At 45.6% G+C, this 20,649-nt stretch overlaps 1 protein-coding gene across 1 annotated transcript in view; it reads left to right on the top strand.

The window, feature by feature from the left end:
• Positions 1–20,649, top strand: part of ABCB7 (ATP binding cassette subfamily B member 7) — a 52,106-nt gene that overhangs the window by 21,007 nt on the left and 10,450 nt on the right. The window contains exons 5-10 of the mRNA XM_075259984.1: positions 8,186–8,318; positions 16,690–16,958; positions 17,434–17,522; positions 18,157–18,244; positions 19,022–19,196; positions 20,105–20,262. Coding sequence (XP_075116085.1) covers positions 8,186–8,318; positions 16,690–16,958; positions 17,434–17,522; positions 18,157–18,244; positions 19,022–19,196; positions 20,105–20,262 — 912 coding nt within the window. The remainder of the gene's footprint in view (positions 1–8,185; positions 8,319–16,689; positions 16,959–17,433; positions 17,523–18,156; positions 18,245–19,021; positions 19,197–20,104; positions 20,263–20,649) is intronic.

Here is a 20,649-nt window from a genome sequence, read left to right as displayed (position 1 = left end):
CCTCCTCTAGCTGTCGTCCTCCTCTAGCTGTCCTCCTCTAGCTTTCCTCCTCCTCTAGCTGTCGTCCTCCTCTTGCTCTGCCAACTTTAGCAAGGGAGTCAAAAATTGGACAAAGTGGGTCAGTTTTTGGTGCCAAACCGCTGTTCACAAAAAAATGCACTATGATCTTTGGGTTCGACAGGCAGGGTTAGTAGTGTACATGCTCGCAGAAAGTCTCCATACACCATAGAGACCCTAGCAGAACCGAAGGGGTGCAGCACTTGGGTCTTCGATATAAATATTATAAGAATAATTACCTTGTGTTTTAATAAAGCAAACTCAAACACTTTTAGAACTCGATGCCAGTCGTGACCAGCTCCCTGCTTTTTGGGAGCCTTCTAGGAGTTTACAAAGCTAAAAATATCCTAAAAATAGATCATCAATATGAGATTACTGGGGGTCTGACACCTGACAACCGCACTGTCTTATCAGCTTGTTGAACCAAGTCTCTACAAGTTTAGTTCCTATTTGAGTGAATGGGAGTTGATCTGCAGTAACCTGGTCTGACCACTACACAGAGAACGGAGCTGTCTGCTTCCTGCTCCACTGTCTGTCTACCAGCTGATCGTAGGGGTACAAGTGTTTGGTGTAAATTTGTTAGACCATGTTCAGGAGTTGCCATGTTCACAAAAGTAGAATGGATGGCAACACCCCCCACCCCTAAAAGTCGCACCTATTTGTGCAAAAATTGACAACAAACAGTAGTGCAGGCACAGTAATGGCGCCATGTACCTGTCTTATAGGAGTGACCAGGGAGCCATTACTGCCGAACGTGAGGTTATAGTCACATTGCTGAGCCAAGACTCCGCTGTGTATGTATAGGTACCGTGCGACACCCATTCATCTCAGTGGCACCGCACGGCCGCTCTGTCTGAATAAGGTGTTACCGTACCTCTAATACTACACGGCGTTCATGCTGTATACTGGCGTACGGTTAGTCTTACAGCCATGCTAACCATAGAGCATTATTACCATCACCTTGATGTTATGGCTTTAGATCCGGGCCTCATTCTCAGCATTTACGTCTGTACAATTTCTCCCATGTTTTATTACCGCCACCTCCTTATATACTGACATAGCATTGGTGCCGTACCCCGTACCTTTCTTAGGATAACCTTCCACCCAATAATTACTTGGTCTGAGGAGTAATCCCCGGGGGCAGGAGCCGAGTCAACGTCCAATTCTGGTGCAACTCGGACTGGAAATGATATTGATTTGCCCTTTGTCATTGTGCAGAGCTGTAACACGTCGCAGATTGTGTTGTGTGAGATTATGCGGCCGCCTCGGGCAGCGCAACACCGGCCGCTTCTTACCGGACACACATGAAATATTAATCTGTTGTTTTTACACAAGTTGTAAATGATATCACCTTGTCCGACCTCTCGAGTACAAAAGACAAGATGTGGCCCCTGTTACACGTGGGCTAGGAAAATGCAGGGCGGGCAATGAGAGGCCGCTGAATCTATACATCAGAGAAGTTTAAGGTTATGTTCACACTACCGTTATTACAGTCTGTTGCTATAGGAGAGTGATGGACACAGATAGAGCCCCTATGTCCATTCCCATCTGCATCTGTCACTTAATGCCCGTTGCTCTGATCCTGTGACGCATGAACCCACCCTAAGATAATAATATTGGTTTTCATTTATTTTAACCCCTTACCTCCACAACTAGTTTTGACCTACATAATGTAATTACTTGTGTCAGTGTATTATTATAGTCAGCTACATGGATGATACTGATGGCCTTCCTGTAAGAGCCTAATAGGGTGTCATAGTTGTCATTATTAAGCCTCCGGCTCCAGCAGTATGCACTCCCGACAAACACATTGCTACCGAGGTAGCCCCCTCCTTCCATAAATTACTTACATGCCATGGTCAGCATTGACTGAGGCATATAAGAGGTTAAACAGCTGTAAAGCGTTATACATATATATATATATATATATATATATATATATATATATATATATATATATATAGTATATACCCTGAAATTTTGATTTGTGTTTGTCATCTCAGGGTTTCACCTAACCTTCTCTCTCCTCTCCCCTCCACTTCCTGGATTCCTGCTGAGGCCAGCAGTGCGCTCCATGCTTGTTTCTAAATTGCAATTATCAAGAGACCCAGAATGTCTTCTAACCCTCAGGGCTCAGCAACTGAAAGCACTCTGCAGAGAAAGAGTAGACATCTCAGGATTTCACCTAACCACTCTCCTCTCCCCTCCACTTCCTGGATTCCTGCTGAGGACAGCAGTGCACTCCATGCTTGTTTCTAATTTGCAATTATCAAGAGACCCAGAATCTCTTCTAACCCTCAGGGTTCAGCAACTGAAATCACTCTGCAGAGAAAGAGTAGACAATAGCAGTCTGGCCTGGCCAGAGAGGTGGCCCATAACCTAGGAAACCAGCTGATAACACGCAGGAGACTATAGAGCTGTATCTAATAGATAAAGTAATGTGTTGTGTAAAACACTTGTGTGAGCTTAAGCTACAAGTTTGAATGTAAATATTCCTGGAGATGGGACTGTCCCTTTAAGTGAGAGGGTCTGTTTTTGTTTGATAGAACGGTTTATCCGTTTTTTTTTCTTGACTATTGTGGATGATGTGTTTTTATTCCTATTCTACTATATGGGAGACTGTATATTCTTTGCCGCCTGTATATCTCATATGGAGTGATATTGCGGTGTTGTTGTTTGCCTTGTTATATTTAGCACTTACAGTCTCTGGCATTCAAGCAGTTAATCCCGCTGTCACTTTGGTAAAGTGCATGTCACTTATAAAAAGCAGGAGAGGGCTCTAATGATTAGTTCCCATTGTCTGTGCTGCCGGCTTGTCACTGTGGTGTGTCACAGAATATATAGGTGATGCTCTTCACCAGGCAGTAATAATAGCACAGACAGCATTTGCCAGCGGAGGGTCAGCACCTGCTTACATTGCCACGCTTCAGTGCAATAAACGCTTCCACGTGACGCAGACGCCGTGCGGGAGTATACAATAAATGCAGCATGGAAATTATACTGCACGACAATATTCTGGCCCTGCTCGCACATTCACATAAAGCTCAGGATCAATCCTGGGTGATGGTACCTGGCAATATAAAAGGAAAATCGCTGCAAAAATAGCAAATCAGCCAGATTGTAAGCTCCTGGGTCAAGGCGGAAGGGGAGGCCCATTGCCCTGTTTTTTATTAGATTATGCTAATTTGATATTATTCTGTAATCCTATTTCTTGGTCTCGCTGGCTGGGGGATCCGTCATACAGGGTTTCTGCATCTAATAGCTCCATCATGGCTAAGGCACGTTTTGCATTTCTCTTTGAGGCAGGGGACGTGTACAATACAGGGCAGTCTGCCCCCTAGTGCTAGTCATGTACAATACAGGTCAGTCTGCCCCCTAGTGCTAGTCATGTACAATACAGGTCAGTCTGCCCCCTAGTGCTAGTCATGTACAATACAGGGCAGTCTGCCCCCTAGTGCTAGTCATGTACAATACAGAGCAGTCTGCCCCCTCCCCTATTCATTACTACATACTCTTTATATGCAATTCTGCTAAGAGTAACTGAAAAATATCCAGCAAATACCCGAGAAAAGCCAAAGTGACCCTAATATAGAAGAGTCCGGGACACTGGACTCAAGATACAGGTTATGATGCAGCTGACATAGAAAAAAAGAGAAATCTGAGGACAATAAGGAAAGCCGCTTACTGTCTGACTAACATCCCATCAGCAATAACAAGCAGCTAGTCAGAAGTACATAGACTCGCTGTGAGCTGCAGACTCCTCTCTGAGCAGGGTACACAGAGGGAACAAAGAGCAGCAAAGCCGTGCAGAGGACGAGAGGCAACACCAGCCTTTCCCATCACCACATTTGTTCTTAAATTGGTGCCCATGAATATGCACTTGCACTTCATACATAAGGAGGCTTGAGTGCGCTTTTAGACCCCCCACCATTCCCCTGACTGCTTGGGGTCCCAGCAGCTGAACCTCCAGCAATCTGACAACACCCCTGATTAGTGATCAGATCCTTGCAAATCCTTGTTGGAAAACTTGAATTTGGCTGACAAGATGGCGCGTGTGACATGTGACTTCTGTGTCCTACAATACCTTACTGAACATTTGCAGAAAGAAGTGACACAGTATGGAATGAAAATTTGCACCTTTTTCTGCACACAAAGCAAGTATTCTGTCATTTCTGGCCATACACTTCTCTTTGTAAGCAGCGGTGCTCAAGATTCCATGTTTAGGATGACAGGTAGAATGGTTCTCTTCTTCTTCGTTGAACTATTATGTGTCCCCTAATTTTCTCCTGCACCGTGTGAAGCGATTGCCCAGGGTTGTACGGCCCCCCTGCAAATATGATCTCAGGGTGCTGATCCCTTAATCGTAGCAGTCAGGGGCTGGTAGGCTGCGCCATAGACATTGTAATACATTGCACTACATAGGTGATACAATGTATTATGCAAAAACAAGGTAATGCAAAAACAAGAGTTGTGTTTTGTTTCCAAAAGTAATGGAAATGAAAAAAAAGCAAAAAACCCCAAACCGTTTGCATTCATATACTCTGTAATTGTAAATGTATCCGGTTATTTCGGCTGCGCGTCGTACATTGTAATATGTATAACCCTCGGAAACATTTCGGCTCTTGCTAGGTGACGACAGAAGAAAAAAACTGGTTTGGTCATTAAGGCATAACAGGGAGCGGTCACTAATGGGTTACAGGGTAACTAGTGACAGGACTTGCCCCATCTGAGCCTTTGGCTACGACCGGGTGTAGCTGGGCCCAGGGCCACCGGATTTAGAAGGTTTTATCGCTTTATAATATAATATAATGTCATTTCATTTCTTTCCATTTAAAGGCCACAAAAAAGACTGAAGTGCGGCTTATAGCCGGCGGGGGGCCGGAGGGGGCGAGATTAACCCATGAATTATATTCTAAAGCAATTCATTTCCTCAGTCCTAATTACCCTGAAATCAGCGCCATTCGGCGTAGACACAACCCCCCGCCGCTCTATGGCCTGTCCGTGTAAAGTGCCCTCAGAACTGAATAGATGTGCGTTGCGGCTAATCTGGAGTTATCCGGAGAGTAATGGCGTCCTGACATCTCCGCCTTATCTCTCTGTCCTATATAAATCCCATATCGTTGTCAATTGAAATGCACATGAGTGTTGTTTTTTATTGTTTCGCCTTGAGCGTGACTCGGTTTGGCGTTTTCCCCCTTCTGCGTCCACCAACCATTTAATTTAAGCGGTAAAGCGCCCGGTTTTGCTCGCACGTATTCGCCTCTTTCAGCCTAATCCGCCGCTCGCGATATTAATGAATTTCAAATCAAGGCAAATTTTGCTGATGAGAATAAATCCTCACTTGATTATGAATGAAATGGAATCGTACTTGGCCTTATATATATTCATGTCTTACCCTCAGGGAATCCACGCCGATGAAATCCTGGATGTCGGCTTTGGATCTTATTAAAATGTGTGCAGGATACTTAAGAAGGTTCCTGTTATCTGCAGGATGTATGGAGGGCCGCAATGGGTATCACTCGCTACCAGGATATTCTCCTTGTCACCTATAGGATGCAAGATATTTCTATAGGTGACATGTATGATGTGCGGCGCTGACACGGCTGTAATTGATTTCCATTGTCGGCTATGCAATGCGTCCTCATCCTGCGCGCTGTTCCCTTGGCGTGCACAATAGGTTTTATTAATCCCATCATGTTTTAGGACGTTGGGGACCAGATGGGAGAACATTTAGACAGGGACCCGGGAGCCATGCAATGAAATCCTCCATATCCTTCTATGTAAGTCCCGGGAGATCGGGACGTTCCCAAATTGCAGAGTTGCTTTTTTATACCTGTCCTAAGGGTTTTATTGGAACCCTGCAAACAACATTATCCCTGCAACACAGTATTATCCCCCATAGTGGCCCCTGCACACAGTATTATGCCCCATAGTGGCCCCTGCACACAGTATTATGCCCCATAGTGGCCCCTGCACACAGTATTATGCCCCATAGTGGCCCCTGCACACAGTATTATGCCCATTTTTGGGCCCTGCACACAGTATTATTTCCCATAGTGGCCCCTGCACACAGTATTATGTCCCATAGTGGCCCCTGCACACAGTATTATGCCCCATAGTGGCCCCTGCACACAGTATTATCCCCCATAGTGGCCCCTGCACACAGTATTATGTCCATTAGTGGCCCCTGCACACAGTATTATGCCCCATAGTGGCCCCTGCACACAATATTCTAGCCCATAGTGGCCCCTGCACACAGTATTATCCCCCATAGTGGCCCCTGCACACAGTATTATGTCCCATAGTGGCCCCTGCACACAGTATTATGTCCCATAGTGGCCCCTGCACACAGTATTATGTCCCATAGTGGCTCCTGCACACAGTATTATCCCCCATAGTGGCCCCTGCACACAGTATTATGCCCCATAGTGGCCCCTGCACACAATATTCTAGCCCATAGTGGCCCCTGCACACAGTATTATGCCCCATAGTGGCCCCTGCACACAATATTCTAGCCCATAGTGGCCCCTGCACACAGTATTATCCCCCATAGTGGCCCCTGCACACAGTATTATGTCCCATAGTGGCCCCTGCACACAGTATTATGTCCCATAGTGGCCCCTGCACACAGTATTATGCCCCATAGTGGCCCCTGCGCACAATATTCTAGCCCATAGTGGCCCCTGCACACAGTATTATGCTCCATAGTGGCCCCTGCACACAGTATTATCCCCCATAGTGGCCCCTGCACACAGTATTATGTCTCATAGTGGCCCCTGCACACAGTATTATCCCCCATAGTGACCCCTGCACACAGTATTATGTCCCATAGTGGCCCCTGCACACAGTATTATGTCCCATAGTGGCTCCTGCACACAGTATTATCCCCCATAGTGGCCCCTGCACACAGTATTATGCCCCATAGTGGCCCCTGCACACAATATTCTAGCCCATAGTGGCCCCTGCACACAGTATTATCCCCCATAGTGGCCCCTGCACACAGTATTATCCCCCATAGTGGCCCCTGCACACAGTATTATCCCCCATAGTGACCCCTGCACACAGTATTATGTCCCATAGTGGCCCCTGCACACAGTATTATCCCCCATAGTGGCCCCTGCACACAGTATTATGTCCCATAGTGGCCCCTGCACACAGTATTATCCCCCATAGTGGCCCCTGCACACAGTATTATCCCCCATAGTGGCCCCTGCACACAGTATAATGTCCCATAGTGGTCCCTGCACACAGTATTATAGCCCATAGTGGACACCCATAAACAATTATTATACTTTAGGGTCTTTTCAGACCCCAGAGTATAATAATCGGAGACCCGGGGGAATAAAAACATAAAAAATTACTGTTTCTTACCTGTCCCCCGGCTCCTATGCTGTCGGCCTCCGCTGCCATCCTTCTTCTATGACGTCGGACTTCACATGACCCAGGAAACAGGCCGGGTTCATGTGACGTCAGGGATGTCAGACAGCTAGGAAGGAGGCCTGGCCAGGATCATGGAGAGATAAGTAACAGTGTTTTTTACGTTCCCTTACCTCTCCGGTCCGCTGATCATTATACTCGGGGGTCTGCAAAGACCCCCGAGTATAATGATAGTATTTGTGGGGCCACTTACCGATCCCAGCCCAGCCAGGATCAGCAAGTAAATAGGGCCCGTATCGGCCTATTAACCCCCCCCCCAAAAAAAAAAACAAACAAAAAAACGCAGTGGTAGTGGCTGTCACTGGGCCCCCTAATGGCCCGGGCCCTGTGGCAGCTACCTCTGCGGTAGTTACGCCACTGATTGTGACCCAAGTCGTGCTTGCAGTCAGTGAGAGGCAGGAACAGATCTCAACACAGAAACAAAGGAAAGGGTGAAAGGAGCCAACATTTGTTAATAAAGTATATTACAAGATTTCGTTAGGACTCGGATACTTCCGGGAAATAAAAGTAGAGTTCCCCTTTAAACATTGTGTGGTCCGTTGTCAGTAGTGTGTGAAATAGTCGCGTGTCCAGAACCATTGATAGTTATACTAGACCTCGCCATTGTCTTATTATAATCCTGATCGTTTAGTTCCTGTGTCTGTTCTTGTGCCCTTACAGTTAGGTCACTAACCCTTTCCTTTGTCTGTAGGGTATGAACATTGTGGTGCCCTTCATGTTTAAGTATGCGGTGGACAATCTGAACGAAATCTCAGGGAATGTATTGAATCTGGCAGATGCACCAAATACTGTGGCCACCATCGCAACGGCCGTCCTGATTGGCTGTAAGTACTTGCAAGACTTGGGGCTCCTACACCTATCTCTGTAAATGTCTGATATCTTTGCGTCCTTTATTAAAGGGTTTTCTGGGCAAATTTTTTTTTTTTTTTTTTTTTTTTAAAAAAGGTTTGTTAAAGGGATCTTATCACTCACACAATTTTTTCTGTGTACCACATCGGAATAGCCTTAAGAAAGGCTATCCGTCTCCTACCTTTCGTCGTCTTCTCCGCACCACCGTTCGCCTACAATCCCAGTATTGTAAGTGGCCATTTTCTCGTGGCCTGTGGGCATGCGCAGTCTGATCTGCCCGAGGCCTAGAAGTTACAAGCCACCGCCGGAAGAAGATGCTGAAGATGACGCTGCTGAAGAAGGGGAGGCGGTACTGGAGAGAGTTCTCTTGCAGCATTGGAGACGCCCCCAGTGCTGTCTGAGCGCTGGGGCCCGCCCCCAGTGCTGCGAGAAAGCTAATTTGCATACCAAGAAAAACCGGGATTGTAGGCGAACGGCCTTTCTTAAGGCTATTCCGACGGGGTACCTACAAAAAAATTGTGTGTGAGTGATAGTATCCCTTTAATGCTATTAATAAGCGAACCAAATATCTTTAGTGTGATTTCTTTGGGTGCTCCTGGCATCCTCTGCATTTGTTTACATGGTGAGCTTCCTGCTGTCTCAGCCTACAACTACCATGATGCATTGCAGTTCACTCAGGTCCCCCCTGTTTCCTTAGCTAGCCCGCGGACTACTAGCCCTACCTACCTAACTAAATAACTCAGTCCCCCAGCCCACTCCCCACCCTGTCATACTTACCTGTCGTCTTGTCCTGGGGATGACTTTTGGCGGTGCCTTTGTATGTTCCCTATTGGTATAATATACTATACCTGTATATTATGGAATACCCCACCTTAAAGGGATCTGTTAGCTTGTGCATTTAGTAACTAGTATAATTCACCGTAACATCACCGTTCTGGAGCAGCTTTTATCACAAGTCCGTGTTCACCGTTCTTCTGTTATTCCTCCCAGGAATTTAGGAATAAATTGACAGCCGTATGTTATTTTTGAGTCAGGCCGTCCTCACATCTGGCTCTCACAGACACGTGCCGTCTGCAGTCTTCACGGACCGCGCACAATCCTATTGACTTTAAAACAGATCAGTCAGACAAAACGCACAAAAAAAAAATCCAAAATGTGTTGTCTATCTGAATAATCCCCAGACTGTGCGCACTTTGTCTTGGATTACCTTTACTTCCTCCAAACCCCTACACCGTGAGAAGCCGGGACAACACGGAGGCGACGGGAAGAATAAAGGAATTCAGGATTTCACACAAAGGAGACAGGAAGGGTTAATGAAGTATCTCAAAATGTATTAATGGTACAAACACGGACAAAGTATTAAAAGTTGGTTCAAGTTTCGCTACACTATAATGGGGTTTTCTAATTTTAGGATTTCGGTTGCCATCTTGTCTCTTCTCTCTACTTCCTGGTTTTTCAGCTCATTCCAGCCTGGAGCTTGGGCTTGTTGTAAACGGCAGAGTTATCTCTGGATTTACTGATCCGGTAACTCTTACTATCCTTATCAGGGCTCAGCAACTGAAAGCAGTATGAAGAGTGAGGGAGAGAAGAGAATGTGTGGGCGGGGCAGGGCGGAGTCATCATTCTGACCTGAGAACAGGACCATAACCTAGGCAACCTGAGGAGAGAGATTTAGCGATATCTGACAAATGGAGCCAGATAGATGAAGCCATGTTACGTTAGAAGAATCCCTTTCCAACCATCTTACCGGTGGGGGTGCAGAGTCGGACCACCGCTAATCTGTTATTGGTAAATCTGTATATAACATGTAATAAGCCTGCAAATATTGCAAAGTGATATCTGGTTTGTGCCCCTACAAGTCGGATCAGAATTATTTCTATGAAGACTTGATCTGCTTATAAGAGATCACCCTCGAATCCGGGATTTCTATACTGTACGTCCGGACTCGCGTCCTCGGCAATAATAGACAAAAGCAATTAACATGGCAACAAAAATAGATAATACTTGTGATTCCGGCGTTCTGATGAGCTGGACTCTGCGTAACCACTTTGTCAAGCCTTAATTCCTTCTGTCAAATGCGATCTTGTCTGTAATTACCTCTTTAATTACCGGCGACCTTTCTGCGCTGACCCCCGAGTTAATGACTTCTAGGATAGAAAAGATTTGATATCTTTTTGTTCTTATTTTATTTAACCCTTTCTCATTCAGTCCCGTCTTCTCACACCCCTGATCCAAACAGGTTTACACAGGCCGGAGAATGAAATCATAGGAAGTTGGGCTCAAGTTACATTACATTTGGGGTTCTCGCTATGTACGACCTAGTTCGTAGGCCAAGACGGCCCTTGGACGTGATCGTTCGCTTTACAAAACAACAAGGTGTTGCCAAAATTGGGATCCGCTGCAATGATGCAGCTCCACTTCTAGCCAAGCACTAATGGGACTGCCGGGGTCAGGATCTGGATGAGCGATGGGGTCCACATGCACCAAATTTATCAACCTGCATCAATAATATGGTAGTCTAAAAACGCACCAGATTTAACAGGGACCTTTCACCAAGTACAACAAGGCATATGCGCTGCTACACCTGATTCTGACACTTTTGGATTTTTTTCCTCTAGCCCCCACCATTCCTGAGCCATCCGTGCTGTTAGTTTTGGTGCCTTATATGCTATTGTAAGGAGGGCGGGGTCAGGGAGGAGCAGACAAGGGGGTGTGATTAAACGCTGACACTGAACGCTGACACTGGCTGCCTCTGATTGGAGCTTTGAATCACACCCCCTGGCTGACCCCGCCCACCTGACATTACAGAGCTTAAATAGGACATCAGACACCAAAACTACCTGCACATGTTGCTCTGAAATGGTGGAGGCTACAGAGAAAATTCCAACTGCTCTGGAATCAGTGGCGTGATGACTATTGACTAATGCGGAGAAGTAGCATGGGGACGATAGTGACATGTCCTTTAAAGGGGATCTATCAGCAAAATCATGCTGCTAGAGCCCCACATATGCGTGAATAGCCTTTAAAAAGGCTATTCAGGCACCGTAAGAGTTATATTAAACTACCCCCCAGTTTTAAAATAATAACCTAAAAAAGAATGTGCTCTACTTACCGAACGTGCACCCTGGGCGGGCATTCAGGGTGTGTCTTCATCTTCTTCCACGCCTCTTCTTCCTCCGATGTCCTCCGGTCCCGTCTTCCTCCAGCGCTCGCGAACGGACAGTGATAGCCGGGGCGCATGCGCAGTAGCCGTAGTAGAAGCCGCATGCTACTGCGCATGCGCCAAAGCCGTTTTTTAATATCAGTGTCCGCGAGCGAGCGCCGGAGGAGGGCGGGACTGGAGGAAGAAGAGGCGTGGAAGAAGATGAAGACACACCCTGAATGCCCGCCCACCGTGCATGATCGGTAAGTAGAGCACATTCTTTTTTTTTTTTCTTTTTTTTTCTTTTAAACGTAGATTATGAGCCCCACATAGAGCTCACAATGTACATTTTTCCCTATCAGTATGTCTTTTTTTTGGAATTTGGGATGGAAATCCATGCAAACACGGGGAGAACATACAAACTCCTTGCAGATGGTTTTATGTCCTTGGTGGGATTTGAACACCAGGACTCCAGCGCTGCAAGGCTGCAGTGCTAACCACTGAGCCACCGTGTGGCCCCTAGAGCACATTCTTTTTTAGGGTTTTATTTTAAAACGGGGGGGGTTGGGGGGTAGTTTAATATAACTTTTACGGTGCTTGAATAGCCTTTTTAAAGGCTATTCATGCATATGTGGGGCTCTAGCAGCATGATTTTGCTGATAGAGCCTCTTTAACTTTGTTGTCTGAATTGGAGATAGGAGTAGTAAATCAGCCCCATAGTCCAAATGTATTTGCAAAACATGATGTGAGAACAGCTTAATGCAGGGCGTGCACGTTAAAGCTGGCGGTCCAAGGCAATTTTTCAACCGTCCGACCCCGGCTCCATTTCTGCCTCCTTCATAAATGGCGGACAGTCTTGGTCAGACAGAAGCCACCAAGCTTATCTGATTCACAAATATAGCCAGTGATTGAAATCCAGCAAGCGACGCGTCTAATTCATGATATAATAGTAATCAGTGTAAGATAGAATTCAGAATAATTGAGAATTAGGTTTCGACGCCATAATAAATAACATTAGTGACTTGACCACCCTGATGGCGGCATTTTTTTTTTTATTATTATTTTTTTTTGTATGTAGATTGTGAGCCCACGTAGGGCTAACAATGTACATTTTTCCCTATCAGTATGTCTTTGGAGTATGGGATGGAAATCCACGCAAACACAGGGAGAACATACAAACTCCTTGCAGATGGGTTTTTGCCCTTGGCAGGATTCGAACCAAGGACTCCACCGTTGCAAGGCTGCAGTGCTAACCACTGAGCCACCGTGTGGCCCCTCTGATGGCGGCATTTTATCTCCCTTGAGAACAACTACCCGACCCTTTGATCCCTGACCTCTACCAGCATCTGGCATAGAGAACACCTCACCATACACATTATCTGGTCAGATGGTCTTTGACTGGCCACCTCCACCAAAATCTCTACCATTACAGTCCTTCCGTTGTAGAGGAGCAGAGATTATTCTTCTACCTCTACGTCTATGATGGAGGAGCCACCACATGAGATCACATTGTCATTGTCTCCTGCACTGAATACAATGTAACCTCTTCAGAGAATGTCTGTAACTACGGCTGACTATTTGGCAGTACAGTATACGATCAACATCCTGGTGGCAGTAGACTGTTCTTGATCAATAAATCTAGAATAAAAGTGGTCATATCCATTACAGGAATATCATCGAAACCTGGTGGTATCGGCTGCCCGTCTAATGGGGGGTCCGAGTCTCCTTTCAAGTCACGTCCTTTGCTTTTCTTTGACCGTCCTTATTCACAGACCTGTCTCATGGCCCCCTCGTATTGCGGCGCCATTCTATAGCTATATCCACGAGGCCTCCGCTATATCCAGGGTGTAAGCGCTGGTTCTCCTCTCCTGTATTCATCTGGCATTGGCTCTTCCAGTTCACTCATTTTATCTTTCTTCTTGCCTGCGCCGAGTTCAGAAAACGTATTTGTATGTGGACAATGTAAGACTATGGAGAGGCCGGCGCCCGCTGTTTCTTTGGCGTATTAGACTCAACAAGCAGCTTTCTCCCTACTTTAAAAGCACTTGGCTAACAAACACAAAATAGAAGTGCAAAATCAACAAATTGTTAATCCTTTGCCGCTTAATGTGTTCTCCTCTCGTTCCGGCGCTTTCTTTCATGACTATAATTATTAGATTGGCAGGGTTGCCATCGCCGTGCTCTTTATTTTACATTAAGGAGCTTTTTTTTCTACTTGAGATTTTTTTTTCATAATAAACATATTAGAATGCGTGTATTCATTTTTCCGGTTCCTTATTCTTTATAATGTTTTCTTCTTTGGATGAAATGACGGCATCTGTTAGCCCCTTGTATTAGGGGTTTGTTGTTATGTTTGCGCGCTCTCCTGCCAACACAGCTCCGACCCTTTTGTTCCTTTGTGGCAATACATGGATGTCGTATGTGCGGGCTCTGGAGGGTTCACCGGGCCTCATATAACAGAAAAAAAAAAAAAAAAAAAAAGTAACATATCTGCGTTGCCCATTGACTATATGGTGGTGGTGGGGTTTGCAATATTAAAGGGATTCTATAATTAAAATCAAATTTTTCTTGATCACACGTAGGAATAGTCTTAAGAAAGTCTATTCTTCTCCTACCTTTAGTTGTCTTCTCCGTGCCGCCATTTGGTAGAAATCCTGGTTTTCATCAGTATGCAAATGAGTTCTCTTGCAGCACTGGGGGCGGGCCCCAGTGCTCAAACAGCACTGGGGGCATCCCCAATGCTGCAAGAGAACTCTCCAGCGCCACTTCCATCGTCTTCTGGAACGAGGTCTTCACTGCGTCTTCTGCCGGCGGTGGCTTTTAACTTCTAGGCCTAGGGCAAACCGACTGTGCATGCCTGCCGGCCACGAAAAAATGGCCGCTTACAATACTGTGTAAGCGGTTGTTTTTCTTATGGCCGCGGGCATGTACAGTCAGTTTTGCCCTTGGGCTTGAAGTTAGAAACCACCGCCGGAAGAAGACACAAAGAGAGCCCGTTCCTGAAGAAGATGAAGGCAGCGCTGGAGAGTTCTCTCGCAGCATTGAGGATGCCCCCAATGCTGTTTGAGCGCTGAGGCCCGCCCCCAGTGCTGCAAGAGAACTCATTTACAGACCGACAAAAAACGGGATTTCTACAGAACGGCAGCGCGGAGAAGACATTTAAAGGTAGGAGAAGAATAGACTTTCTTAAGACTATTCCTACGTGTGATCGAGGAAAAAAATTGGATTTTAATGGTAGAATCTAGAGATGATCGAGTAGTATTCAATCGAATACCTCGCCGCCATAGGAATGCGTGTAAGCAGCCAAACACCAAGGGGTTAAGCGCATCGAATATTTGGTGCGTTTAACCCCTTGGTGTTCCGCCGCTTACATGCATTCCTATGGCGGCGAGGTATTCGATCGAATACTACTCGATCATCTCTAGAAGAATCCCTTTAAAGTTGATCTCCTTCTTTCCTACAACCAAGAAAACCCTTTTTCCTTTGCAGAACATTTTGTATACGGTTTGGATTGTGTGGACCCGTCATAGACCTTCGGGGGCCGTATTCTGCCTTACAAGGTTTATTTAATTCTCATGGATTCATTTGGAATCTGAGACGTGGTCTCCGCCGCGCCGCTCCTTAGAAATACCGGTTTTAACCGGTATGCAAATGAGTTCTCTGCAGCAATGAGGGGGGCCCCAGCGCCTATACCGGTATTTCTAAGGAACGGCGCCGCGGAGATCACGTCTAAAGGTAAGAGACGAATAGACTTTCTAAAGGCTATTCCGACGTGGTAATTAGAAAAATATTGCTTTAGTGGTAGAATCCCTTTAATGTGTAGAACAGGGCGCGGTCCTTGACTAATGACCCCCATCCCCTGTTATTACTCCCATCTCCTCCATTACGGTACAATGCACAGGGGTTGTTTCGCTGCGACGGCTCCTTTACTCTCGCCGTGTGATTATTTTGCACCGATTGTCACTTTCCGCTCCGACTTTTACTGTCATCTATTTTTATTAAAACTTCCAACTTTGCTGATTTGCGGCAGCGAGAAGACAAATTGTTTTGTTTCCTGTGACATTCTCCTTCCAGATTTTGCTCTCACTTCTATCAGATCCCATCTCACTTATGCTCATCCAGTCCACACACACCAAGGTATTTTGGTCTTTGATCAGAGGGGGTTTGATGTGTGACCCGCTCACCCTTCCCTCTTCTCTACTCTGGATCTTCCCTCTTTTCATGTCTTTCTGGACAACATGGAAGATCGTAATGAGCGGGTTTTTTTCTTTCCTAAACAAGCAGCCGGGTTTTGTCCAAGTTCATTAATGCAGTTTGTATTTTTAATCCTTTCAAATAAGCAGAAAATAATTGAATTTATTGCCCTGCCAGGACGTGAAGATTTCAGAACCGCGGCGACATTATTTTTTTTAATCTTTAAACAAAAAATAAGGTTCTCTGGGCGAAAACTATTAAATATTCTAGTTTACATTAAATGGAGAGGCCAGTGCTCCTTGTCCATGGCGGCGGCGGCGGCCTGTGTGTGATGGCGTACGGGAAGAGTCCTGGGCAATACGTGTCCTATGTATGGCACCGTATCATGGCCGTCGTCTTCCCATAAGCTGGGAATCTTCCTGAAAGCTGAGAAGGAGAACGATAAAGTGCGGCATCCGATGACGTATATCACATGTGAGATTGTATATACCCTCTCTGTACTATATTACCATCAGCTGCCGAGAAACTCGTTCCAAAGTCACCACCGTTGTGTCCGCCTGATGTTATATAAATGATTTGTTGCTTCTGCCTCCGGGCTCCTCCTCTGCCCGCTAAACTGTTCATTTCACTGCTAGACCTGTCTTAGTCTAAGGGCAGGAGAGGAGGAAGAGGAGTCGGTGAGAAGTAAGGAGACGCCGACATCCTGAGCAGGTTACATTTGGATACCGCAAAACACCTTCACATCAAAACTGCCAATAATCTGCTACAACTCTTGCACAGTGTGTGTTGTTTATGTCGCTGGTCTCCTTCATCCTTCACCTTTCCCGGAGTCTTCTCTCGGACCTGAGCTACCTGTGAGCTTTACCCCGCTGTGACTACAGACAAGGCAGTGAATGGAGCAGTTTAGCGGCCAGGAGAGGAAGCCTTTCTACTTCTTATATTCTCCTGAACGAAACTACATCCATTTTTGTATGTGCTGGACTAAAGGATTGTGTTGCCTGTGATTTTAGATGGTGCGTCCAGAGCCGGGGCCGCCCTCTTCAATGAATTAAGGAATGCCGTGTTTGGGAAAGTGGCCCAGAGCTCCATCCGGAGAATAGCAAAGAACGTCTTCCTCCATCTGCACAACCTGGACCTCGGCTTCCACCTGAGCAGACAAACTGGAGCCTTGTCTAAAGCCATTGATCGCGGTACGAGGGGCATCAGCTTTGTGCTCAGCGCTTTGGTCTTCAATCTGGGGCCCACCATGTTCGAGGTTCTCCTTGTCAGCAGTATCTTGGTAAGTGTGAATATATGGACGGGGCCGCTGATGTGTCTTTTTCCCCTAAAGTCTATATGGTATATGGCTAATCCAGTCATCCTATATACAGTGTATCCATTAAAGGGAATGGTGTACTGTCTTGGGCAAGTATTTGATGGGATTTCGTTTCGCAGAGACGCTCCCCTTTTTGTTTGGACCACTGAGACACCAAAGTGTTAAGAGATGAGACCAATCCTGTAATATACTTGGCTATATTGGTCACTGTCCACCTCCAAGCAGTGAATACAGACTATATATACGTACCAAACATATATTCAGTTACCAAACAGGAGTTCTCTTAAAGGGGTTTTCTTATAAAGAACATTTCTAGCTTTATTGGAGAGTTATTAATGTAATTATTGGTAATAACTATTTCCTATATAAATGTCTGATCACTTGGACCTCCTTGTCTTCTCGCAGATTCACATTTCTTATTGTTTTTGTGTCTTTTTAGTATTACAAGTGCGGCGCTCAGTTTGCCGTTGTCACGTTGGGGACACTTGGAGCCTACACGGCGTTTACTATCGGGATTACACAGTGGAGGTAATGTCTATGGACGCCTCTTCGGTCGTCGTGTAATGTATAACACCGTATACCTACACACCATACGTATTACCTGTTCAGGTTTTATGTTTTCGAGAGGTGAAACATTTCAGAACTGAGAGGGATTGATCATAGGCTGAGTGAACGCCATTGCATCTTGTACATCGTTTGAGGTTTCGCTATGGAACTGGAAAGGACCGTATATAATAGTATTGTTATCAGTCTGTGTACAATGTACTGCCCTGGCTGGTCTGTGCTGTGCCCTCCTAGTTATAATGGGATTGTTCAGGTATTTATGGCCTGTCCTTGGGATGAGCTCTATATATGTAATTTATGGGGGCTGATAGGTGACCCCTGCACGGATCAGCTGTATGAGGTCACTTCCAGAACCAATAAGGAAGCAGGACCAGTTGACTGTGTAACCTGTGTAGTGGCTTAGTGCCATTACCGCAGCTCATCTCCATTGACTTCAGTTGTATCCAAGCTGTAATACTGACACGTGGCCTCTACAAAGGGCTCGAGCAATGCAGCAATGCTTCGGGCAGCGGAGATGAGAATTATGTTGCAGAATTGTTGCTACATTGTTGGGGGATACAAGTATTTTACAAGTAATTTTGTTTTTTGCTTATTTTAGGACAAAATTTAGGATAGAAATGAACAAAGCCGACAATGACGCCGGAAACGCTGCGATAGATTCACTGCTGAATTATGAAACTGTAAAGGTAAGACGGAGTCACTTACAGCTTTGCTGTGCAATAAACATAGGCATGTTGTTTAGAAAGCTTTTGTTCCTGCCAGTAACTCATGAATCCATTGACATTTGGGTGTTGCCAATTTTGACCTTGTTGGCCGTGATGGAGCAAAACACCGTCAGTGGCCGCCATCAGTGACCGTCGTAGGGAGTGGTCACACCCATTTGTCAATGTGTAAGGATCCAGGATCAATAATGTCTTAGCAGATCTGAGAATTATGTTGCAGAATTGTTGTTACGTTATTGGGGGATACAAGTATTTACAGACATGTCTTTAAGAGGATTGTTGGTTCTCAATGCTTATGTAATATAATAAGATATAAACACTAGACAAGGAAGAAGGCAAGTCACCAAAGCCTGGAGCTAAAATATCTTATAAGACAGACGTAGGCCATCCTTTATTCAACACAGAAAAGTAATGTGAGGCCTTACAGAAGTAATACATCTCATTTCTTGTAGCGAGATGGTTTTAAGTCTTGCGTATTTATTGTCTGTGTCCTCAAGAAGTTCGCCGCCTCCTTCCCATTCTCTGGCCCTGAGCTTTTATCTCTCTTAGACAATACTACAGATGGGGTTTGGGGGTATCATGACTTTCTTGCAGATGACATGAGTATACCAGCATGTACGAAGGCGCGGACACATCTTGTCTCCGGGATCGGTTACGTCTCAGTCCTCGCCCGCAGCAGATCCTTACTGACTACGTCTAAGTCTTCCGTTATATCCTGATTCTATTTGCTCTCGTCTGCAGTACTTTAACAATGAGAAATATGAATCCGAAAGGTACGATGGATATCTGAAGATCTATGAGAAGGCGTCTCTGAAAACTACCTCAACCCTGGCGCTGCTCAACTTTGGACAGAGCGCGATATTCAGCGTGGGCCTGACCGCCATCATGGTGCTCGCAAGCAAAGGAATAGTCGCAGGTATGGATGATGAGAATGTGTATATGTCCTGTTATTGGGGCAGGTGAAATATGGTCTGAGCATGAACAAGTCTGGATCATAGTAGATGCTACCTAGGTAATGCCATAAGTTCAGGGGACCCCAAATATAAGATGTGTCATTGATGGACCTCACAAGCTGAACAATAGAACAAAAAGGGGCATTGACAATATAGTATATATTATATCGGAGATTTACTGTATCTAGATCTCAAGATAGGACATTCAAAATCCGCTCACCTACCTGGACTGTAATGTACATCCCCATTATAATCCCATTGGGTTGAGCTATCTTTAATATTAGCTGTATGGAGTGACTTTGTTATGTTCTTTGTGTGGGGTTATCCTGGTACCCTTATATACATCCATCCCTGGGCATGTACATACCGTATGCAAGACCATATGTAAGGCGTTGTGTACACACAAACGTGGTCCTGCAGGTTTTCCGCACCAAATACATGTGAAGTTTTGTTGCTAGTGTCACATTGAAATATATGATATTGGCGCTGAAGCTTCCTGTGGGCAGATGTTTAGGAACAAGGGATTGGGCCTGATCCCAGAGGAGTCTGACAGCGGCCATTCCCCTATTCCTATTCAGAGCACTTGCTCACTGAGCCAGGCATGCTTTATAGGTGATGGGTTGGGAGGAATAATCGGCCAGTCGAGCGTTCAGCAATAAGATACTGTATATACTCGAGTATAAGCCGAGTTTTTCAGCACAGTTTTTGTGCTTATATTCGGGTCGTCTTATACTCGAGTATATTCGGTATCTAAGATTTCTAGGCAAAAATGACAAATGCCATTAAACCCAGAGATCCCCACCTTGTCTACAATTCACCTCCTGATGTAAATAGACTCCATGACTGATACAACGATATTCTCTCATTCCAGGAAATCTAACGATCGGAGACCTGGTGATGGTGAACGGACTTCTCTTCCAGCTCTCGCTGCCGCTGAACTTCCTGGGAACAGTCTACAGGGAGACCAGACAAGCCCTCATTGACATGAACACGCTCTTCACCCTTCTCAGCGTAGACACAAAGATTAAGGTGACAGCTTTACAGTAATGGATTCCGCCATTCGCTCTTCATTGTGAGATCTGCACGTTACAATGGCTGTTCTCTGATAGGACCAGTCTTATTTACAATAATTCTGAATCCCTTAATAAATCACTGACTTAGTTCGGGAGCTTTAAAGCCGCCAATTATTTGGCCGTCACTGAGAACGTATGAAATTATTCAGTCTATTCACGCCGTGTATTGGGAGTCAAGCCCAGCCTTACGTTTTGGCTTAGGCTCGTCTATAAAGAACGCGAGCTGATTAAGTCGACCCCAGTCATCGTTGCAAATCCCTATTTCACTTGTTGGCAGTGGAGGAGATGACCTTTATTCTAAGGCCTTTCCACAATGTGTCGTCTCTCCGCCAGCGACGCGCCG

The sequence above is a fragment of the Leptodactylus fuscus genome, chromosome 11, assembly GCF_031893055.1.
Source record: "Leptodactylus fuscus isolate aLepFus1 chromosome 11, aLepFus1.hap2, whole genome shotgun sequence".
Lineage (NCBI taxonomy): Eukaryota > Metazoa > Chordata > Amphibia > Anura > Leptodactylidae > Leptodactylus > Leptodactylus fuscus.
The sequence above is the reverse complement of the archived record's forward strand: the minus strand, read 5'-3'. Positions and strand labels throughout refer to the sequence as shown.